Source organism: Eucalyptus grandis, chromosome 3 (genome assembly GCF_016545825.1).
Source record: "Eucalyptus grandis isolate ANBG69807.140 chromosome 3, ASM1654582v1, whole genome shotgun sequence".
Classification (NCBI taxonomy): Eukaryota; Viridiplantae; Streptophyta; class Magnoliopsida; order Myrtales; family Myrtaceae; genus Eucalyptus; species Eucalyptus grandis.
In genome coordinates this window covers 62908753-62934169 of record NC_052614.1, presented here as the reverse complement: position 1 = coordinate 62934169, position 25417 = coordinate 62908753, and the positions used below count along the sequence as shown (strand labels likewise).

Here is a 25417-nt window from a genome sequence, read left to right as displayed (position 1 = left end):
CTCGGCTGCTGCCACGAACTTCAAGTCATTCTGTATAGCCTAATTTTATCTCGAGACTCTGTCAACTGTATTGGTGGTACACGTGAGATCAATTAACACAACCATCTAATGAAGAACTGGCATTGATTTTCCTGTTTTGCCGATGCTATATGGTTCCGTTTGATTCTGGACTTAGGCAAAGTGCTATCGGTCTCACTTGGAATGGGCCGTGGCCCTGGGTGCTCTGTTTACAGAAAGGCCTGGCACTTGAAACCAACTTCCAAATCCATATTGTAACGTACTCCAATCTTTGTAATTTTTTACAATTTCGTAAACTTTTTCCAAATCAGTTTTTGTTACCATCTTTCATATTTCTTTCACGTTGTCGCCTCCACACGTCAAGAAAAAAACAAAAACAAAAATGTAGTTGAAGTTTCTTCTTTTAGTTTTCTTTTTCAATTTTAGTTAAATTTGTGTCCTAGCCAATTTATAGCATTTCAGTTGATCCACCACTTCAAGTGATATTAAAGGAGGCACTCCCAGACATCGGCCTACTGCCTCAGGTTTTACTTCTGGAGCACTTCCAATCAAATTTGAACCCAAGACCACAAAGATGAAGATTTCACTGACATATTATTTGAAAACTGAATCAAGTTTTGTATGCCAACATTGTGGAAATGTGTTATTTGTCTTCACCACCACAGGTGGATAAAATTAATGCGTGATCATTGAATTTGTCCATGGAGCCTAAGTGCAATTGTCCGTGGAGCCTAAGATTGGGTAGAGTTGCGGTTTGTAACTCTTTAAGTTGAATTCCAACCGCTTAGAGAGTTTACGTCTTACAATAGGGTTATATAAGCCATGTTGAATTATTTGTACAAGGGATACAAGATCATCAGTACGAATTATGTGTCTTTTTAATTTGTCGACTTAATTTTCTAGTTCCTGCATTTTAACTTTCCGGTTCTTGCATTTGCCTTCTTCTAGAAGTAATTAGTTATGGTTCTTGGTCACACGTGCCACTTTCTATCCGGAATTGCCACGTAACACGATTCGATAGAAAATCAAATATTATCTTTTTGGTGAAAGGAATTTCATCGGGAGGATGGATTGATCACATGGGCTTAGTCTCCTCGTCGCCTAGAGAATAATGAGACGCTGGCATAATTTTTGGCATTAATCTAATGCAGCCGAAGTAATGTAGTCAGACGAACAACGACACATGATAGTCTTTGTCCTTTCGAAAAGAGTGATCAAATCACCAACCATCTTTTGAAAGGGAAAAAGCTGCAATCAAGCTTTGTCATTCTTTAGCTCGCTTCTCATACCCTAATTAAACTTGATTTTGCTAGAAACTTACATCGTCATCATTAGATGACTGCTGACATGCCTTTTTTCCCATTAAAGGAACAAATTCTCTTCCCCTTTTTTTTTATATATGAAAACCAATGAATTTTTCTCCCATGTCGGGTCCACTTGCCATCATTGGTGGCTTCGTTTATTCTATGGTGTCGCTACCATTTTGCGCGTGTTTTGAAGTGCACACGGGAGATAGGACAAAACACTTCAGCTTCAGCATCTAGGGGCTTTTAAAAAAGTCATCTATGGTTGCCACATTGACTTTAAAATCGAGAGTCTCTTTCTCACCCCTCTGTACCTGGTTCGATATTAGCCGATATAAGCCAATAGGCAAACCTCTCGACTTTGGACTTTGAACTTTGGACTTTGGACTTTGAACTGATCGCTTACTTTATCAAGAAGCTTCCTAATCTTCAGTGCACCCCAAATGGTGATCTCTCCCCTGATAAAAGAGATATCAACCATAGGGCGAAAGAGGCACGACATCCCCACATGCAGCGATCGCAAGGCCGGACGTATGAAGCTACCCTACCGGGGTTTCGATTTCACCCCACAAACAAAAATGAAGTATCACCAAATTACCAGACAATACATTCATTTAATAATGTAATTAATAAGTTTCTACTTAAGAAATGTTTCTTTCCTTTCATTTGATATTTTTAAGATGTTATTGCTAAGATAAATGAGAAATTAATTTTTCTCCCTCTTGTCAAAACTGATACTAAGTAAATTAAAGGCCCTCCGCCTTGTCCCCATAATCTGTCACCACCACAAGGTAACGCTGCACCTAGAGGCTGGCCACCAGGAGGAGTAAATTGATTATCACATTTCCTACCATTGATGATGACATTTTTGACTTTCTCTATCGGAAAAAAGAAGGGTTGAAGATTCCGTGCGCTCCGAACACGCAACGTAGATTGGATTGAAGTTTCCCTCACGTTTTACGAGTAAGCATGACCTAATGTTGACCTCCACCTTTATATTGTGAGCAACTCTGGAATATAATATTTCATTAGGCTAAATTAAAGGAGGAGATGTCGATGATGGATTCGTGATTCAAGGAGGAGATGAACCTACAACGTAGATTGGAGTGAAGTTTTCCGTCTTCATCTTTTTCAGAGAAAGCATAGCCTAATAATGTTGGTTTCCGACTTCAAATTGCGAGCAAATATGACATCAATGTAATGTTTTATTAGGCTAACTTTAAGGAGGATATGTTGATGATGGACTCACGATTCAAGGAGAGATGAACCCACGTCATAGATTGGATTGGACTCTCCCTTTCTCAGTTGAAAAGAAGTAAAAATGTTTAAAGCTGAATTGTCAATATTGAAAGCAAAAATGTAATATATTTAGGATTTTTTAGACAATTTTCCTGGGATGAGCACACTTAATTAGAGTTTGTAGGCTCCATTTGGAAGTCCAAATGGAAAAAGAGAAAGGGAAATTGACATAGTGAAGGGACATATGTTAATGTCATCGGCGGGATACTAAGAGGCTGACTTTGCAAACGAAAACCCACCAAATCAGGGAGATGAGTCCGGAGTTCTACTTCCCTAGACTAGGTTAATTTACGCCCTCTGTCAGGAAAAAGGGGCAGGAAAATACAGAGCAATCCAAGCCTGAAGAACCCGGAAAGGGCCAAAGAAAATGCCGGACACATTTTCATGCATCGATACAGATGCATGAATGTGGATTATTCGTATAATGCGGCAAGGATGATAGTGACGCGACCCAAGGCTATCCATATAATGCGGCAAGGATGATAGTGACACGACCCAAGGCTATCATGCGCCGCCCGCCAAGGTCACTATCATAATTGAAAAGCTTTCTCGATTTTGGTTTTTTTTTCTCAGACAGAACAGATATAGAATTTAGTCTCAAGCACCATCGGTAAAATTTAAGGTCAAAGGCAAGGAAAAGCCCTAAATTAACTAGATTTGGGCAATCATACACACTCTATCATGGAAATTTCATGGATAGGAAGCTTTTCTCTAACAAGGCGCGGAAATCAACCCTTTAAAGTTGGAGGGATACGATCTGATGGATCTCGTATAAAACGGGGACCCCCGAGTTACTTGATCAGGGATTATTCCATAGAGTCGTCGTGTGGCTGGAACATATAGTTATCATTTGTCAAAGGGGAAAGATATGCGGAAGCCGAATATTCAGGAGCTTTGGGATTTAATTGAAGCACTGGGTTGAAGTATAATGGAATTCCAAGAAAAGAAACTGGAACGAGGAGTAGCTTGCATCAAATTGAAGACGAAGACGAAGACGAAGACGAAGATGAAGATGAAGTTGAATGAAAATGAAATCTTGTCAAGTCTCTATACCATTCCAAAAGAGGCAATGACTAATGGTAATGGTTCGCAAAACCTATTGATCAGAGGATGATGTGTCAAGATGTTACAAAGGCGGGGAAGAGTACCAACATTATGCTTTAAACCTTTGTATTGGTACCGTTAGTCCCTCCCACTGATTTAAGCGCCCGGCGATCTTACTAGTGCCATGTGGATAAATTTTTATGATTATTTATATTTTTCAGATTTTTTTAATTTTTTTCCTTTTTCTCCTTTTTTGTCTCTTTTTTTTTTTTTTTTTTAAATCTTTTCTCCTTACCCTTGGCCAACGAGGTCACCGGCCGGCCGGCCAACCATCGCCGGCCATTGGTTGGTCGGGCGAGGTCCCCGCACCCTTGCCGACTCACCGGCGAGGCCCTTGTGGGGGGCGTAGAGTCTTCGAGCGGCGGCGGAGAGAGATGCAGGAGAAGCGCCCGAGCACGTACATGCCCTTGCTCGGATCTAGACGAGGGCCATCGTGCCCTCGCTTGCCACGAGCGAGGGCTGCCGTGCCCTCGCCGCCCGTGGTCGACGGGGTGCCGAGGCCCTCGGCCAACGGGCGAGGGTTTCGACCCTCACTTGGATCTAGGTGGGGGCGCCCTCCTTTGTGGCCGGCGAGGGCACGAGGCCCCTCACCGGCCAAGGGTAAGGAGAAAAGAAAAATAAATAAAAAGAGAAAAGAGAAAAAGGAAAATAATAAAAATAATAATTTAAAAAATCTGAAAAAAAATTATAAAAATCATTAAAATTTTCCATGTGGCGCCACGTAAGACTCGTCGGCGTCATATTAGCAATTTCCAAAAGCCTTAAATTAGCCGGATGGATTGAATTGGTACCAATGTGAAAATGTTTAGGACTAAATTGATCAAATTGAAAAGTTTAGAGACTGGTACCCGTACAAAATATTTAGGACTATTTTGGTACTTTTCCCCAAAGGCAAGGATAAAGTGGTTGTCAAAATGCGGAGTGTGAAGCATTCGAGATATAATACGCACCCATCCAAACTTTTGAGAGGTAATCATCCGTGCCTTTCAAATTTTTAAAATAACGAAAATGGGAGTATGTGTTTATACCAAAAAATAGCCAAATCTTTATAATCGACATGATCCTGATCTGAGCAAATATAACTTGGCATCAAATGTGGTGTGGCTATCGACAATTAGCCAATTACGGGAATTTTTTGTCTACTACCATGCGCATTGATGACCCTGCCCCGTGTTGGTGACATGCCAAGCGGCCTCATCACGAGGATCAGGCCCGAGGGAATTTTTCCCTATTTTGGTTAAATTTTACCCCGGTTTATTATTACCCACTTTTCCGTTTGGGGTTGACTCCGATAAACGGGACAATTTAAGGACCTGTCCAAGTCCAACCCGCTGCCTTCATTTTCTTGTAAGGAGTCCTGGACCCTACCCCATGTTGGCGACATGCCAAGCGGCCTCGTCACGAGGATCATGCCCGGGGAATTTTTCCACTTTTGGTTAAATTTTACCCCAACGGTTTATTATTACCCCATTTTACATTTGGGGTTGACTCCGATAAACGGGACGGATTTTAGGACCTGTCCAGGCATGGACACAGTCATTGGTATATAGTGATGACTGATCAACGATCAAGATTTGTGTAAATTTAAATAAGTGTGGGGGAACCAAAGCCGAGGAAGATGAAGATGCAGATTGATGGTTGAATGGAGTGAAGGCTTAAGAGTTATAAGCACTCGGAAGAGCAAGATAACAGCCAGAATTCCACAAGCCTGTATTAATTTAATTTGAAAAAGGGTTGGCTTTTATCAGGCTTAATATCATTTCCTCCACTCCCCTCCACGAGGCGGCTATTGTGGACATAGAATCGGATGAGGGTCAACTCCTCTCCTCCACTCTTCGATTTTCTCTCTCCTTTTGCCTGCTTTAATTAATTTTCAGGAGCTTAATACGGTTTTATGATTGGCATAATCAGGCCGAGTTCAAAGCTTGATTAGACAGTCGTGGGGTTCTTCGTTTTTCCCAAGATTTATAGGCGCATCTGTCCAGAATCCTTTTTTCAGATCCGAAAGAGAATATAAGGATCGAAATCGATCGGTTTTAATTATATCGTGTTGTCAGCAACAATCAATTTGCAGTTTCACAGCATGTTTTTGGATGATCACATTTTGCTTATCTAGGAGATATGTGTGGCCATCGTTTTGATCAGCTTAAGAAGATGTTACCAATGATCTCTTGGGCCAACTCCATAAGCTTGATTATCAGCTCCATTTTTATTGATATATGTCCGATTTTTAAAAGGATTATTCGATGGAAAACTTTTGTTTTATTTTATTTAATTTTATGTTGCCCAATACGTTGATCCCACGTTAAAAAGTTATATGTATGGGAGATTCATAAATGGAAAAGAAAAGCAAGTACAACCATGTAAAGATATATACGTCTAATCACGGATTATTTAACAAGCAATCTTTTATTAGTAATAAATTTGTAAGAAGAATAATTGGTCATTCTTCTTTATCTAGGCTCGAATCATATGAGTAGCTTCTATTTATCTTCAAATAAAGTCTCTTTACTAAGCATCCGGTCGGAGTAAGTCTCTTTTCGATTCCTTCAAGTCATTTAAAATGTACCCGTGGAGACTGGAATTATGGAGATAAGTCGAGTCCACTACACAACCGAAGAGTTACAACCGCTTATGGATGAAGTTAACGTGCGATCATGGAAATTGTTTAATGGAGTGTCGGATAGTGGAGGTGCGGTGGTAAATGATTTGGTTTGATGGTACGTTCCCCCCCCAATCAACAGTTATCTCCCTAACCCCTAAAGAAATTAAAGAAGACACGATTTAACGAGGTTCAGCAATGTGCCTACGTCCTCGGGTAATCCTCTCAAAGTTTTCTTTTTATCATATTGCCTTTGAGAGAGGGACTGCCATTTTATTGATGAAGTACAGGAAATGAAGACAATAATAATAAATAAATAAAAGGCAATTACCAAAATTACATAAATAAAAACGAATCTACATAATTTCTTCCTATAGCAAAACAAATCTAAATAATTTCTTCCCAAATAGAAGGGCCAACACCAATCACGCCAACACTCCCCTCAAGTTGGACCGAAGATATCATCGGAGGTCAACTTGCTCACTATCTCTTGAAATGGCCCCTTAGGAAGAGCTTTGGTAAACACATCCACTAATTGTTCTCCACGCCAGATATAGTTGTCTCAATGGTTTTGTCTTGAACCTTTTCCCCGTACAAAATGGTAGTCCATCTCAATATGTTTAGTCCTTTCATGAAATACAAGGTTCGCGGCAATGTGAGTAGTAGCTTGGTTGTCACAAAATAGTTTTGTAGGTGAATCAGAAGGCCTACAACCCAGCTCATGAAGTAGTAGTTGTAGCCAAACGATTTCACTAGTAGTAGATGTCATTGCCTGCTTCAACACTTGACCGAGCAACCACGGATTGTTTCTTACTTTTCCATGTGACAACGTTACCTCCTACAAGCATACATAATCCAGAGGTGGACTTTCGGTCATGAGGGCTTCCAGCTCAATCTGCATCCGTATATCCAACTATTTCTGTGTGACCATTATTCTTCACTAATAAACCTCTCCCCCGGTGTGGCCTTTAAGTACCTCAGCAAATAATCAACTAAACACATATGTCATTGTGTAGGATTTTGCATGAATTGACTCACGAAACTAATGGCATAAGTAATATCAGGTCTAGTAATAGTTAAGTAAATTAGTTTGCCGACAAAACTTTGAAATCGACCCACATCTTGCAAAGGAAAGTCATATGAAACCATTTTCTTGCTATAGTCCATAGGAACACTAGCTGGTTTTGCACCTATTTTGCCAGTCTCCTTCAATAGATCCAAAACATATTTTCGCTGTGAAAGAAACAAGCCTTTGCTAGAATTTCTCACCTCAATACCCAAGAAATATTTAAGCTATCCAAGATCTTTAATATCAAACTCCTGGCGCAACTGAGTTTTGAGCACATCAATCCTTGACTAATTACTCCCAGTGATGACAATATCGTTGACATATACAAGTAGTACCACAAGACTGTTTTCATTACCTTTGGTAAACATAGAGGAATCTGCCGCTTCTCGATGATATCCAAACTTAAGAAGAGAGATGGTAAGTTTTCCATACCAAGCTCGGGGGATTGTTTGAGTCCATATATAGACTTCTTGAGTCTGCACCATCCATTCTTCTCTTTGTAAGCGGTGCCCGGCGTAAGATCCATGTAAACTTCCTCTTCGAGATCACCATGAATGAATGCATTCTTCACGTCCATTTGAAATAGAGGCCACCTGCAATTGACTCGAAACCGACATAACAACCCCGACAAGTATTTATTTTTACAACAGCAGCAAAAGTTTCCTTGTAATCAATACCATAAGTCTTGGTGTATTCCTTAGCAAGCAACTTAGCTTTGTACCTCACTACCGAGCCATCACTATTATATTTAACTTTATAAATCCAGTGACACCCAACATTGTGCTTTCCATCAGGCAAGCAAACTACATCCCAAGTATTTTTCCTATCAAGTGCCTGTAGCTCATCTTTCATGGCTTCAACCCATATAGGCCGCTTGCTGGCCTCCTCAAAACTATTAGGTTCCATGGTCTTTTTAAGAATAGATAAAAAACCAACAAAACTAGAAGATAACTTCTCATAGCCAATGTGATTCTGGATGGGATATTGTACCGTATGATAAGTGGTGAAATCCCAAAGTCGTGTTGAGGGTCTAGACACACGGGTAACTCTCCGAACGAGGTTCGGAAGTAGTAGGAATCAATTCGGCAGCTGTCTAATCCGAAGCTGTCCTTGGTGTAGGCATTGATTCCGGCTATCATTGTTGATTATTTCTTCAGTCTCATCTATTCCTTCGGGGTCATTATGTGGGTTACTTTCAATTCCAAGGCCATTGTTCAACTCATTAACCATAGGAATAAGAGCTAATTCAACTATCAACTCATTGTGCTCCCCCTGAATTGGACTCCTGGAATGAAAAAAAAAAAAAAAAAACATAGTAGATTCATCAAATGTAACATCACGCTATATATACATCCGCCTAGTGGTTGGATTAAAGCACTTGTATCCTTTTTTTGTTGATGAATAGCCCATGAACACACACTTCTTAGCATGAGGGTCAAGCTTACTACAGCTTCAAGAGTACACCTAACATACACACCCAAAAACTCTTAAATGCAAGATATTAAGTTTGTGCTCATAAAGAATTTCCATAGGCGTCTTGTAACCCCCACACGACTAGGCGGTTGATTAATAAGATAACAGCTAGTTAAAACAACATCGCTCCAATAAGTCTTCGGCATGCCTCCAGAAAATAATAAAGCTCGAGTCACCTCAAGAAAGTGTCGATTCTTTCGTTTTGCCACCCCATTCTGTTGAGATGTATCTACACATGAAGTTTGATTAATAATGCCCAAGCTGCTCAAATAAGATTGGAAGATCTCGATTGGAATATTCTGTACCATTATCGATTGCATAAGACCTTTATGCATGTTTTGAATTGATTTCGAATCATTCTACAAAATTCCTGAAAAATAGTGACCACATCACTTTTAGCTTTGAGAAGGTATAGCCAAGTAGCTCGCGATTTTTCATCAATAAAAGAAACAAAATACTTAAAACCATCTCTTGAATCAATTGGAGCACTCCAAACATCCGAATGTACAAGATCAAACACTTCAAAAGCTAAATTAGAGCCTTGAGGAAAAGGTAATCTATGTTGTTTAGCGTAATGACAAGAGTCACAAGTATTGCAATTATGAAATAAAGTTTTATCAATAGCTTGCAACACACGGTCAGAAGGATGACCCATGCGCATGTGCCAAAGTCTTGAAGCATCTATCGCATTCTTCCTTGCCACCAAGGCATTCGTATGATAGTCAAGGACATAGAGGCCATTGTGTAGCCGTCCTTCACCAATCATCTTCTTGATACTGCAATCTTGAAACAACACCTTTGAAGGAGAGAAGAAACATTGCAATTTAATTCTTTAGTGCACTTGCTCACAGAAAGTAAATTAGAAGACAAATCAGGCACAACCAAAACATCAAATTTCTGTGAGAACAACTTAAGTTGTCCTGCTCTTTGCATTGGAACCTGCATTCCGTTAGCCACGTAATAGGTTGATATGAGGCACTAGAGGAGACATTAAAAAGTAAATTGGTCGAGTTGCACATGTGATCGGTAGCTCCTGAATCTATGACGAATTGAGTACTAGATTGGATAAAGAGTGGCACCTAATGTTTTAACCATGTTGACCGAATCTGATGAAGGACCCAAAGATCCCGAACCAATCACCCCTTGCCCTTCCATCTAAAGTAGTTGTTAAAATTGTTGTGCCAAGGACTCCAATTTCGATTGAAACTCTATAGAGTTTCCTAGAATAGCAAGTTTTGCTTCTTGAACCTTATCTTTGTTGGCACGAAGATGAGGATGAAGTAACCAACACTTGTCTTTGGAGTGACCATCTCTATCACAATGGTCACAATGAAATTGAATGGGCCTTTTATTTTTTTCCCTTTGCCAATTTGGCCACAAATTCACCACGTTGGTTGTTCATCATAACCTTATGAGCTGAACTTTCAGAGATTGGTTTATCAAGACTAGGTGAGACACTCATCACTTGACGTCTTGTCTCTTCTCCTTGAATCAAGCCACGACTTCATCAAACGTAGGCAATTTTGGACTCATCAGAATTTGTCTTCTCACGTCTTCATACTCAGGCCCAATGCTAGCCAATAACTGGAAGACGCGATCTTGCTCCTCTTATCGAATATAATTCGCCACATTTTGGGTCGCTGGCCTATACAGACAAAGTTCATCCCACCTTCTCTTCATATTTCCAAGATGGTTGGTGAAAGATTGAGAGGGTTCTCCCTTAGAGTTAGCAATCTGCAATTCGAATACTCGAGATGCATTCTGAGCTTGTCCATACATCTTATTCAGCGATTCCCACAAGATTTGAGCTATAGGGGAATATGTGAAAATCTCATACACTCGAGATTCCATAGAGTTAAAAATCCAAGACATAACCAAACTATCATTGGCTTGCGATTCATCAAATTTCGCATCCCTCTCAGGAGGCGCTTTTATTTAGCCATTAATATGACCAAGCTTCGATCTGCCCCCAAGGGTCACAGTAATAGCACGAGACCATGGAAGAAAGTTCTTCTCATTCAGTAATATATTGGTGAGTCGCTGACCGGTGGCGGTGGAGCTGGGGTTAGGATTGGCTGAACTCAAATCAGTCATGATTTGAACAACAACTGTGCATACACCAAAAAGAAGGACACGGATGGATCAAACACATAAACAAGGTATGTACCTGCTCTGATACCATGAAGAAATTAAAGAAGACATGATTTAACAAGGTTCAGCAATGTGCCTACGTCCTCAGGTGATCCTCTCTCAAAGTTTTCTTTTTGTCATATCACCTTTGAGAAAGAGATTGCCATTTTATTGATGAAGTATAGGAAAGGAAGACAATAATAATATATAAAAAAATAAGGCAATTCCCAAAATTACAGAAATCAAAATGAATATGCATAATTTCTTCCCATATTAAAACAAATCTAAATAATTTCTTCCCAAATAGAAGGGCCAGCACCAATCACGCCAACACCCCCCACCAAGAGTCATCTCCGAAGAAAAGCGATATCTCCCATATACCAAGACGACAAAGACATATTTCCATATTCCAACAACAATCTCCGGAGAAAAGACGAGAAACGATATTTCCGTGTACCGTGTACCTAGAATAATCTCCAAAGAAAAGATGAGAAAGCGATATTTCTATGTACCATGTACCAATAATAATCTCCATGTGCGTGAGCAAACTCCCACTTGTATTATCCATCTAGAGATGTGGTGATAACCTTTTAATCGGAATTTTTGGCCGACAAAATTTTTCAGGGCATTAATCCAATACAACAACGAGAGCGGAAGTAACATAGCCGGATAAACAACTGACATATGATATAGTCTTCATCCCTTCGATAAGAGGATCAAATCACCTACCATGTTTTGAAGGGGAAAAAATGCGAACAAACCTTTGTTATTCTTCAACTCGCTACTATAGCTAATCAAATTTGATTTTGCTAGGAACTCAAACATATGTGTGTAATACCTATCAGGTTATTATTAGACACTAGAAAGAACATTGTCATTTTATCATTAGGTGACCTATGACATGCTTTCTTTTTTAATTAACCAACCAAATTCTCTTCCCATATTGTGAAGACCCTCGAATGTTTCTCCCACGTCGGTTCCCCTCTTGCCATTATTGCTGGCTACGAGTGGCCTATGCTCTAGATTGATCATATTGATAGGATTCACTAGGAAAATAGAAAACGCAGATGAGCATCGATCTTTTGGCAACGAGTTCGAATGACATTTTGCTGACTCCATGCCGACCTCACATCCTGTTTCTCTCTCCCTCCTTTACATCCTTGCATGCATGTCGACTTTCCACGATACCCAATTTTTCTTCTTTACGTGCATTTAGATGCAAACAAGGCCGCTCATGTGCACTTGGATGAAACGAGACCTGTAGTGGTTTCATTTGATTCCAAACCGCAAAATCATACTTTTAACATGTCTGTGTTCCCACGAGTCTAGTTCCACAATACCACCCCTCTCTTCTGAATTTTTGCTGTATATAACTCCATCTACAGCCATCCCTCAGGCCTCCCTGCACCTCTCACTTCATTCTTCTCTTGGCCACTCTAACCACACCGACTCTAATTCCTTCTTCTCAATTCCATTATCCAACTCTCTCTCAATTCCATTATCCAACTCTCTCTCTCTCTCTCTCTCTCTCTCTCTCATGGAGAATCCAAACAACCAGATCGTCCATGCATCCATTGATGTCCCCCCAGAAGATGGCTCCGAATGCTTCAATGACGACCGTCGTCCCAAACTCACAGGTGACTTTATTTCTGTCTTCATTTCTTTCCTGAAAAGAGTGAAGTGAAAATTACCACGACTTGTTATGAAGGACTTGGGCGAGCTACCACAAAGAATCACCTGTCTTCAAGATCAATGGCATCATGTCAATACCGCCAACAAACCCGGAATAAAGCGACAAAAGTATGAGATATTCTTCACAGGAAAAAAAAAGGACTATTTCTATAAAACAGAGTCAGTGAAAAAAGAAATTTATCTCGCCAGTAGCCTAGCCCCGCAAGCATTTCACGTCAACCCGTGTTGTGATCTCAGGAGAGTAGCTGAAATTACGACCTTTTTTTTTTGAAAAATACTTAGAGATACTTTCCACGGTACCCTCCTAATTATACATCTCCAAGTATGTTGTCTGGCAGTATATTCTATTAATAGTAAATTTGAAGATGTGTGGTGAGGATGGTACACTTTTCTTGCTTTAGCTAAAGCAGCAATTCTCTTCTCTTTTCCATTTTAACGGAGTAAATTAAAATGGAAAGCTAGAATGTTTAGTGACATGTTACATTGGGTGCATCATGTGATGATTGACAAATGCGACACATGTTCAATGGGCCCAACTTGTCTAGCTAGCAAACTTTAAGCTGAGCGTCCTCTTCCTCCCGCCCCGACCAAGAAATTATCCCCTCGCAAGCTCTCTCTCTCTCTCTTCTGTCGCCCTAGTCTCTCTCTTCCGCCAAGCCTTCGGAGGACCGACGAACCACCGCGCCGCCCCTCTGGTCCGGCGTCGCCTGCACTCACGGCCGGGTCGCGTCCTCTTCCTCGCTGGCAAGAACCTCTTCGGCTGCATCCCCTTCGAGCTCGGCCTCCTCGGCTGGCTCAGACGGCTCAACCTCGCCGGCAGTGACTTCTCCGAGCCCATTTCCTCCCGCCTCTTCAATGTGACCTCACTCGTCTCTCTTCATCGATCGGCTGAAGGCTCGGTGGGGAAAGAAGGGGGTGATCACAGTCCTTCTGGTTTGTCACGCTGGCACACAAGATGCACTGAATATTTTCTTGGCTTGTGTGTGAATAAATGCAGAGACGGTATGGACAGCGAGCGCTCTCATAATCACAGCACTGATCGGATCTGGAGGCCCGTCCCTGGCTTGGGCCATCGCGCAGCTCGGCTGGATTGCTGGCCCCACCATCGTGCTCCTATTTGCCTTTGTCACTTACTACACCTCCACCCTCCTCACCACCTGTTATCGCTCCGGCGACCCCACCACCGGCAACCGTAACTACACCTACATGGGTGCTGTCCGTGACAATCTTGGTATGTCACATTTGTATCTGTGTTCATGTTCATATTCACATACTAATGTCCGAGTCAAGTCCAATCATGTTGTGTTGGGTGCTAAAATCTTCTCTTTGATTAAATTCTCCAGGTAGCCTCAAAATCAAGCTTTTGAGCTGGTTCTATACGTGAACCTATTTGGGGTTGCCATTGGTTACACCATTGCATCTTCCACCAGCATGATGTGAGTATATTTGCAGTGAGAATTCTAGTGATTGCTACTTCGATGGTGTCAAAAGTTATGTGAGTTTGATTTTATCGGCTTCCATGGTCATTGCAGGGCTATCAAGAGGTCCAATTGCTTCCACGAGAAAGGTGAGGACCCACGTCACATCAACAGCAATCCTTACATGATTGCGTTTGGCTTCGTTGAAATCATTTTCTCTCAGATCCCCAATTTCAATCGGCTGTGGTGGCTGTCGATCGTCGCCGCCTTCATGTCGTTTGCCTACTCCACCATTGAACTTGGCCTCAGTATTGCCAAACTTGCAGGCACATGAAATTTTTTCTTGCTAAGCTGCTCTATTTATGTTTCTAAGCTATCTCCATTGGTGATAGAACCTAGTCGAATTATGAAGTTCTGATTTAGTGTTCTCTTCTGGTTTGTTTTATCTTCAGAGACAGGAAAAATTAAGGGAAGTCTCACTGGAATCAACATCAGGGCCTTGACCTCAACGCAGAAAATATGGAGGAACTTCCAGGCTCTTGGTGACATCATCTTTGCCTTTTCGTACTTCCTTATCTTCTTTGAAGTTCAGGTGAGCAGAGCTCTCTCAAATGCATGACACAAGAAAGTACTAGTGATGGTTAATAGTTCTGATGAATTGAAATCATTGACATGATGAGTTTATATTTGTTTTAGGACACCATCCGGTCCTCTCCATCTGAATCAAAGATGACGAAGAAGGCCAGTCTTATCAGCATAGCAGCCACAACCCTTTTCTACATGATCTGTGGGTGCATGGGCTACGCAGCCTTTGGCGATATGGCACCCAAAAACCTCCTCGCTGGGTTCGGCTTCTACAACCCATGCTGGATGGTCGACATTGCAAACGCCGCAATCGTGATCCAACTCGTCTGCGCGTACCAATTCAACTGCCAACCGCTATTCGACCATGTTGAGAAGACCTTGGCTAAAAAATTTCCCAACAGCCAGTTTATCTCGAGGGAGATTGTGTTGGAGAAATCTTTCCAGAATATTTTGAAGCTGACAAAACATTTCTATCAGTCTAAGTCTGGATATCGATAGTTAAAGTCTCAAGAATTTATAGTCTCAAGACTTTGTTATCTCAAGACTCAAGATTCAAGACTCAAGACTCAAGACTCAAAATTATTCTCACGACAGTCTTTCTAATCCAAAGTGTTGAAGGAAATCCAAGGTCGAGGTTTATGGTTGAGGATTTGATCCTATCCTCTGGAATAGATTCTTTGGTTGGATAATCATTTCGGATTCTTTAATTCTTATCTAAGATCGATTGAAGATCCGATGGTCGACGAAATAATCTTGGATTATTCTATTCTTGGAAACCAAGATCCCGATTGTATGGGCGAACGGGATTGATGGGCTATCATCGATTCCTTAAATAGCTCGGATGATCTTCTTGATTGATTCCGTCCAACGGGTAGATTGGAGGAATTCCTTTGGTAAGTGCCAACGGCTATGATGGCATGAAGGAGTATAAAAGGAAGACGTTCTAGTTGTTTTAAGTGTGTGATCGATAGAAAAATTCCAGTCTCGAAGATCCTTGATTGTTAGTTGAGACTAAGCGAAATTGTATACGAGAGTGTTTATACTTGGTGACGCCTTGAGTGAGTGTGGTAGATCATCTACACCTAGAAATCAAGGAAGATCAACACCGTAACAACTCTTTGATTATAGTGGAATACAGCCAATTGGCTATCAGTGCAGAAGAGTGGACGTAGACTTGAATCAAGCCGAACCACTATAAACCGAGTGTGCAATTCTCTCTTTCCCTTACTCAGTCTTGCGATTGAATTTTTAACTGTTGCAAATTCTCTAATTGTTTAAATATCGTGCAAGCTTCGAGAAATTTTTGTATACCTATTCACCCCCCTCTAGGTACTCGTACTAGCTATCTCAATTGGTATCAGAGCCCGTGTTCTTACTTTGTTTGAAGTGTTTTACTTCGAGTAAAAGATCCATGGCTAGTATGCTAGCACCGGGCTGATGGAGGGGCAAAGCAATACCAGACCTCCCTACTTCGATGGAAAGGATTACAACATCCGGAAGAACAAGATGAAAGCTTTCCTACGATCAAAGGATCCTCTGGAATGGGACGTAGTGGAAAAAGGAATCACTCCCGCTGCTGCATCAATCACCGAAAGAGGAAAAGAAACCGTTGAAACCAGCGGAATGTCTCAAGAAGAAATAAACAAGAGACAAGCACTCGATGCTAAAGCAATTTATTCTTTATATTGTGCTTTGTCACCAACTGAATATAACAGAATATCTTCTTGTGTCACAGCAAAAGAAGTCTGGGACAGGTTACATATCACTTATGAAGGGACAGATCGAGTGAAGGAGACCAGAATTAACATTCTTCTTGGTCAATATGAATCCTTCAAAATGAAACCGGGAGAATCTATAACCGACATGTTTAGTCGTTTTACGAGATATTGTCAATGGTCTTGAGAACCAAGGACAAAAAATTTCTGATCCCATGAAGGTGAACAAGCTTCTACGTGGACTCTCCAAGGATTGGAATCATATAAAGACTTCAATAAGAGAGACGCAAAGAATCATGCCATTATCTGTAGACGAACTGATTGGAACTCTTCAGTCTTACGAAGTGGAACGAATTAATGAAGACGAAGATCCAAGAGGTAAGAAATCTATTGCACTAAAGTCAAACGATGATTCTGATGATGCAGATTCTGAAGATGATATGGATGATGAGGAGCTCGCCCTCATGATAAGAAGATTCAGAAAACTGAATAGAAAAGGCAGAAGGTTCATCCCAAAGAAACAAAGTTCTCGAGACAGCAGACCAAGTCTCGGTTGATGATGAGGAACCAAACAAAGAAGTAGTTTGCTTCGAATGTAAAAAGAAGGGACACATCGACCCAACTGTCCTCTTCGAAAAGAAAAGAGGAAAAGCTGAGAAATTTCGAAAAGCTCTTAAAGCCGAAACCCGGAGCGATACGAGTGTGAAGAGAGTGATGAGGAATATGCCAACCCGTGTCTAATGGCGCAATCGGACTCGGACTGGGATCGACTCGGACAAAGGAATTTGAGGTAAGTGATTATAAAATCCCTGTCAAAGTCTCTAAATATATTGATGAGTTATGTTTTAGTCTTAAGACTTCTCTTAAAAGGATTTCCGAACTTAAAAAGGAAAACTCAGTTTTAAAACAAAAGGAAAACATTTTAGAAGAAAAGGTAAAAAATTTAGACTTGAATGTTTCTACTCTTAAAGAAAGTGAAGACAATCTTTCAAAAGAAAATGCTTTCTTAAAAACTGATTTATCAAATATTTCAAAGAAATTTTCAATAGGGTCCGAAAACTTGAAAAAGTTCTTTCAATCCAAAGACCTTACTTTAATAAGTCGGGTCTAGGTATGACAGCTGAAACAATCCCTTTGATTGATTTTCCGAAAGTAAAAGAAAGAATTAAGAAAAGACCATCGAGAGAGGCTTATAAAAATCATTTCAAAAGAGTTTTTGTAAAGCCCGTAGGTCGAAATGCTTTAAGGTGTTCTAAGTGTAACAGTTAGGATCATTTTGAAAAAGAGTGTCCTATGGTTTGGAAGCCTGTTAAGAGAGTATGGCCTAATAATGCTCATCCTACTAACTCGAAAGGACCCAAGAAAACTTGGGTACCAAAGAAAGCTTGAGACTCTTTTTGAATGCGGGTCTCTCAAAAGAAGGTAAAGTGGTATCTTGACAGCGGATGCTCAAGACACATGACAGAGACTCAAAATGTTTCATAAAGCTTATTAAAGTAAATGGTGGAAAAGTTTCATTCGGAGGAAATAGCAAAGGAAGTATTGTGGGATTCGGAATTGCGAAAATTGGAAATCTCACAATAAGCAATGTCTCTCTAGTGGAAGGACTCAACTACAATCTACTCAAAGATTAGCCAATTGTGTGATACTGGTTACAAGATCTTCTTTCAAGAAGGCATATGTTCTGAATTAGCAAAGATTCGACTCGCCATTCATGGGTCGAAGGCATGGAAACATCTACCTCCTTGATGTAAAGCCAAATGAAGAACAATGCTTAATCTCAATTCAAGATGAAGCAATTCTATGGCACAGAAAACTTGGCCATATCAACAAGAAGCAATTAGCCAAAATCTCTTCAAAGCAGCTTGTTCGAGGTCTACCTAAACCGCCATACCAAAAGTCTGACTTATGCACTCCATGCATTCTCGGGAAAGCAGGTAAGAAATTCATTTAAGCAAATAAATCATGTATCTACTAATCATGTAATACGGTTGCTTCATATGGATCTCTTCGGACCAACAAGAACCCGAGCATTGGAGGTAAGAAATATTGTCTAGTAATTGTAGATGATTACTCTCGTTTTACCCGGGTATACTTTCTTGCAAATAAATCGAAACCTTTTCGTACTTTGAAAAGTTTGCTAAAAAGGTTCAAAATGAAAAAGGATGTGCTATTTCTAGTATAAGAACAGATCATGGAAGTGAATTTGAAAATCAAGATTTTACGAGATTTTGTGATAAATCTGGTGTTAATCACATGTTTTCCTCTCCGTATACTCCAGAGCAAAATGGAGTTGTGGAAAGAAAGAATAGATCTCTTCAAGAAATGGCTAGAACACTTTTAATTGAAAGTAAAATTTCTTCACGATTTTGGGCTGAAGTCAAGTTTTCAACCGTTGCTATATTATAAATAGAGTCTTTCTAAGACCTATTCTTGATAAAACCCCTATGAATTGTTCAAAGGTAAGAAGCCTATTGTTTCATACTTTCATGTGTTCGGTTGCAAATGCTTTATTTTGAAAAATGCAAATGATCGAGTTGGTAAGTTTGAAGAAAGATCGATGAAGGCATCTTCCTTGGATATTCTACATCAAGCAAAGCCTACGAGTCTACAACAAAAAAGCCAGTCTCGTAGAAGAATCAATGAATGTCAAATTCCAAGACTCGGTGCAAGATGAATCCAGCCCGGACTCGGTACGAAGAGATCGAATCCGCTCTAGATTTTCAAATGCCTACATCTCAAGAAGCATCTCGGATTCGGAAGTCCATCATCAAGACGCTCATGGAGAATCAAATAAAGAAAGAGATCATCAACTCCGTAACTGGAAGCACAAATCCGGTCATCCCAAAGATCTTATTATTGGCGAACTTAATGAAGGAATCCGCACCAGATCAAAAAGGCATGAAGAATCTAGTGATGTGGCTCTCATCTCGAAATTGAACCAAAAAGCATAGAAGAAGCTTTATCTCGATGAAAGCTGGATCGAAGCTATGCAAGAAGAGCTTAGACAGCTTCAACATCAATGATGTCCGGGAATTGACATCTAAACCAAAAGGTAAAACTGTTATTGGAACCAAATGGGTATTCAGAACAAAATGAACGAAAAGGAAAAGTCGTACGAAACAAAGCAAGACTCGTGGCCAAAGGGTATACGCAAGAAGAATGAATAGACTATGACGAGACTTACGCACCCGTTGCAAGGTTAGAAGCTATTCGTCTATTACTTGCGTTTGCTTGTTACAAAAATTTCAGGTTATTCCAAATGGACGTCAAAAGTGCTTTCCTAAATAGATTTATCCATGAGGAAGTTTATGTGGAACAACCGCCTGGATTTGAAGACCCAAAGAAGCGACTCGCCTTCGGGCCGAAAAGGCTCGTATGGTCTAAAGCAAGCACCTCGAGCTTGGCACGACGTAGACTAAGTAAGTTTTTATTACAAAATGGTTTTGTCAAAGGTAAAGTAGATACTACTTTGTTTATCAAAAAGGAAAACAAAACTTTTTACTTGTTCAAATATATGTTGATGACATTATTTTTGGATCCTCTAATGAAAGTCTTTGCAAGAAATTTTCTAAGTCTATGCGGGATGAATTTGAAATGAGTATGATGGGAGAGTTAACATTCTTTCTTGGACTCCAAGTGAAACAAATGAAGGAAGGAACTTTCATCCATCAAGAAAAATATGCGAATGATCTTGTCAAAAGGTTTGGATTGGAAAATGCAAAAAGATCGACATACCAATGTCATGTTCTCGGAAGATAGACAAGGATGAAGAAGGGAAGAAAGTAGATCAAAAGCTGTACAGAGCATGATCGGTTCACTTCTTTATCTTACCGCTTCTAGACCTGATATTTTGTTTAGTGTTTGTATCTCGTGCTAGGTTTCAATCGATCCTAGAGAATCACATCTCATTGCCGTGAAACGAATTATCAAATACGTTGCTTCATCTTCAAGCATCGGTCTTTGGTATCCAAAGAGGGAGACTTTAATCTTCTAGGATACTCGGATGCGTCTCGGCCGGTTGCGAGTCGATAGAAAGAGCACTTCGGAACTTATCAACTACTTGGAAACAACGGTGTCTTGGTTTTCGAGGAAGCAAAGCACCGTAGCTCTTCAACGACGTGAAGCGAGTATGTAGCTCTTAGAAGCTGCTGTTCGCAAATTCTATGGATAAAACAACAGCTACAAGACTTTGGCATTGAAGACTCATGCACGAAATCGATGTGACAACACCAAAGGCGATAAATCTCACCAAAATCCAATCCTTCATTCAAGAGCAAAGCATATTGAGATTCGACATCACTTTATTAGAGATCATATTCAAAATGGAGAAATCTCGATTCAATTTGTTGACTCAAAAAGTCAACTAGCGGACATATTCACAAAGCCTTTGGAGAAGAATCGCTTTGACTTTATCCGCTCGAGACTCAACATTTTGAAGCTTGAAGAAGTTAAAGTCTAGAGACTCACCAACTCTAAGACTCGATCTCTTAGACTCTAAGTCCCGAGACTCGGACATTCGTGGCTAAAGACGTAAGTTGTATTTCATCTAAAAGGTACTAATTGTCATTTAGTTATAATTAACTCGAAAAGGTACGATCTTTTGTTTAATAATTTTGGCAGTTATCGATTTTGAAAAGAAGTAATCGTTCACTTTCCTTGCACCGATTGAACTTCCTTTTTCAAAAACTGAGTTATATATATACAGTTTTTTCCTTTCCCCAATTTTCAAAACCCTAAAAAGCACTCTCCTCTCGATCTTTGTTTCTACTCTTTGTTCATCTTCGAGAAAGTGGTCATTTTTCTTGGGAAAGCAAGTGAAGGAATCCTCCAATAGACAAAGAAAGATGTCGTCTTCGAGGAAATCATCTAGAATCGCAAACGGGGACCACAAAGAATGAAGAAGGGACCGACTCATTTCGATCTCACCGAGGAAGAAGACTTACCAAGTCGCGACAAAGTCCGATTCGCTCTCCTCCACGTCATTCAGCATCTCCCCGCCCCACAAAGTGCAAGTCACAACTGGAAGAAGAGATAATCGAGGATGCCGACCAGTAAGAGTTCAAAAGCCCTCCTTTTTGTATAATCTTTATCGTGCATTGAAAAGCACAAAACTCCATTGAACTATATAGATGACTTCCTTAAGGACAAAAATTATGGGAATGAGTATCTTTTTTCTTGAAGAAAATGGAGGAATGGGGAATTGCCCCAAAGGAAAAGCGAGAGGAAGCACTTGCGAACATTCCAAGAGATCCTCGTATGCCGGGACAAAATCTGATTGACGGAACGATGATGACAAAATGTTCCTTGAATTTAAACCTAAAATGGGTGTGGCGGCAAAGGTGAAAGGAAATCGGATGGATTTGTTTAAATCCAAGGATCGGGAAAAAGTGTATTTCGAGTCTGTTGAAAGAGGGGTAATCAACCCTAGAAGTGTCGATTTTGACTTCCCGGATTCCATCAACTTGAACCTAAGAGAGAAGTTGAATTTGCTTCAACTTGAGACTTTCGCTCGACTCTACGACGGGTATGATCATCCGACCGCTTATTTCTATTCAAATCTTAGCTTTTTGGATGCGAATAGAATTTCATTCAAAGTGTTCGAGACAAAGTCTATGTGGTAGATGTGAATATGTTGGCGGACATAGTTGGAGTTGAACGGGGACGCTATCTCCCAATCAAAGTCTCACCTGCTCGAACTACTCTGGATCTTGTCAAAGATAGGGATGTAGATAAGAAAATTATCTATTCCAGGATGAATGCCATCAACATTGTGCTTCACAAGATTGTGATCAATTGTCTCAGACCTAAGTCTACTTCAAAGACTTCTGTGTCTCTTTCTGAAGCAAAGTTGATGTATGCGATCAACTCAGACGGAAGTTCTCTCTCCCCGCACACTATTCTTTTCCATATGTACGAATGGTGTCAAAAGACAAAGGACAATTGCCTTATCCTGGTGCAGTGACCAAGATCTTCGACATCTGAATATTGAACTGCCACATACTCTTTGTGTTCAACCGTGTGATAAGATGGTGGTAGGTTTGAAGATGTTAACGAAGATGCGTCTGCAAGAACTTTCCAAGGCAATGGAGAAATTCAAAGTGAAATCTCCTGTTCAGTCTGCTTCAAAAGGGAAAGGAAAGAAGGCCATTGGTGCTTCATCGAAAAAGAGGAAAAGAACTCTTATCCTGGAGGATGAGGATGAGGATGAAAATGATGAAGATCCCACTATTCCAGCACCGACAAGAACAAGACGTTACGTGTCTTATCCGACGAGAACTTCAGCGAGAGCGAGCGAGAAGAAGAAGAACACGAGAGAGAAGGAGAAAGAAGTTGAGGAAGAAGGAGAAGAAGTAAAAGAACAATCTGCTGATAAATGAGAGAAGGGAAATCAAGAGATTGATCATCACTCTTCCCCTTTCGATGTCCTAGAGACAGGGGGAGTTAGCGAGCAAGAGAGGTCTCCACCTCATGCTACTAAAGATCCAAGACAATCTCCAGAAGACCCAGAAGAAGTTCAGGTCTCTCAATTGCCCGAAGAAGATGATACGACGATTCCAAATCTGCCGGACCGTTCGAAGCGCCATCGTCCGCACACACCCATCCGAGAAAGCCAATGCCGCACACAAACGGATGATTCTGCAGATCTTCGTAGTATCATGAATATTCTTCGGAAATGCGTAACCAAATATATATTCTCGGACTTGAAATCCAAGCTTTGAAGCATGCTTTGGACAAGCATCTTCGATCTCTGGAAGATAAATACAAAGACCTCGCTCTGCAACTTCAAGCCAATGCGAAGAGAGAAGAGGTAGCTCATCTGCGAAAGATCTCGAAGAAGCTCGAAGGAGTAGTCCAGTCCATTGGGGATTTCCGGATCGTGCGCATTCCCAAGCGAGACATGACTCCTTTCTCACCCTCTTTTTAATGATGACAAAAAGGGGGAGAACCAATTTGAACAAACATTATTTTAAAACTTTATTTGACTTTTGTGTTTATATTGATGTTTGAGTATGACTTAAGAACTTGAACTTGAGTGTTAGACTGAATTGGCTGTGGATTTTGATGCTTGACTGGTTGCATTTATATCAAGTAGTGTTACATTGTATTACTCATGAAAGACTAACCAATTTGCTGTGGATGCAGAGTCTGGTTGTTTATTAATCTTTATGAGTTAGCCATATTGCTTGAGAAATGTTTTTGCAGGTCAAAGTTGTTCAAATCTTCAAGAAAGTTTTGTCACCATCAAAAAGGGGGAGATTGTTGGAGAAATCTTTCCCGAATATTTTGAAGTGACAAAACATTTCTATCGGTCTAAGTCTGGATATCGATAGTTAAAGTCTCAAGAATTTATAGTCTCAAGACTTTGTTATCTCAAGACTCAAGATTCAAGACTCAAGACTCAAGACTCAAAATTATTCTCACCGATCTTTCTAATCCGGTGTTGAAGGAAATCCAAGGTCGAGGTTTATGGTTGAGGATTTGATCCTACCCTCGGGAATAGATTCTTTGGTTGGATAATCATTTCGGATTCTTTAATTCTTATCTAAGATCGATTGAAGATCCGATGGTCGACGAAATAATCTTGGATTATTCTATTCTTGGAAACCAAGATCCTGATTGTATGGGCGAACAGGATTGATGGGCTATCATCAGATTCCTTAAATAGCTCGGATGATCTTCTTGATTGATTCCGTCCAACGGGTAGATTGGAGGAATTCCTTTGGTAAGTGCCAACGGCTATGATGGCATGAAGGAGTATAAAAGGAAGACGTTCTAGTTGTTTTAAGTGTGTGATCGATAGAAAAATTCCAGAGTCGAAGATCCTTGATTGTTAGTTGAGACTAAGCGAAATTGTATACGAGAGTGTTTATACTTGGTGACGCCTTGAGTGAGTGTGGTAGATCATCTACACCTAGAAATCAAGGAAGATCAACACTGTAACAACTCTTTGATTATAGTGGAATACAGCCAATTGGCTGTCAGTGCAGAAGAGTGGACGTAGGCTTGAATCAAGCCGAACCACTATAAACCGAGTGTTCAATTCTCTCTTTCCCTTACTCAGTCTTGCGATTGAATTTTTAACTGTTGCAAATTCTCTAATTGTTTAAATATCGTGCAAGCTTCGAGAAATTTTTTGTATACCTATTCACGCCCCCTCTAGGTACTCGTACTAGCTATCTCAGATTGAAATCCCCGCCCCTTGGCGCAGATCTTACAAGCTCAAACTCTTGCGGTTGGTTTGGAGTACGGTCTTCGTGATCGGGACCATCTTCATCTCCATGCTCCTCCCCTTCTTCAACGACATTGTTGGGCTGCTCGGAGCGCTAGGTTTTTGGCCCCTCACGGTTTTTTTCCCGGTCGAGCTGTACATTAAGCAGAAGAAAATACCCACGTGGGGCACCAAGTGGGTGTGCCTCCAGATTGTAAGTGTGGCTTGCCTTATTATCACCATCGCTGCCGCCGCTGGCTCTGTCGCCAATGTATTTCTCGACCTCAAGTCCTTCAAGCCATTCAGTACCGACTACTAAATAACGTGCAACTGACAGGCATGTCGCACGTATGGAAAGGAAAGAGTGAAGGCGAGAGAGATTTTTTCGTGTTCATGTTCGCATAAAGGTTTATTGCGTCTGTGAAATTTGCTGTGTGATAAGTTTTAGGGTCAAATTTCAGTTTCACTGTATAATCTATGTTGGGACGGAAGGGCCATTTTAGTGTCTGCATGTCGTGTGCATCGTCATAAGAATGTAACTCTTGTATAATTTATCGATAAAAATAGGAAGCTTCAAGAAAAAGGAAGTTCAAGGTCTTCTCTTGCTCATGTATTTTGATTTTGGGGCTATACACAAGCAGAGTTCGTGAAAAAGGAAGTATATGATAACCGTCAAATGCAACGACAGGTTTGTAATCCGAGCGCATAGTCATGATAAGGACAAAACCGACGGAGCTTTTAGTCCTATCTTCACCACCAAAATGTCGAAAGCCTCTCTATGAAAGGCATTCGTTTG

At 40.6% G+C, this 25417-nt stretch overlaps 1 protein-coding gene across 1 annotated transcript; it reads left to right on the top strand.

Annotated features, from left to right (window-relative positions):
• Positions 1–11006: 11006 nt before the first annotated feature.
• LOC104440368 (amino acid permease 3) lies at positions 11007–24940 on the top strand. Its single transcript, XM_039309903.1, has 7 exons — positions 11007–11028; positions 13689–13922; positions 14052–14127; positions 14224–14435; positions 14562–14701; positions 14806–15119; positions 24622–24940. Exons 1-7 carry the CDS (start codon positions 11007–11009, stop codon positions 24938–24940), a joined length of 1317 nt encoding a protein of 438 aa, XP_039165837.1.
• Positions 24941–25417: the final 477 nt, after the last annotated feature.

Coding starts and splice junctions, on each gene's coding strand:
- LOC104440368 (XM_039309903.1), top strand. CDS start 11,007: ATGGATCAAACACATAAACAAG. Junction 11,029..13,688: donor GGATCAAACACATAAACAAG/GTATGTACCTGC, acceptor GAATAAATGCAG/AGACGGTATGGACAGCGAGC. Junction 14,128..14,223: donor GCATCTTCCACCAGCATGAT/GTGAGTATATTT, acceptor TGGTCATTGCAG/GGCTATCAAGAGGTCCAATT.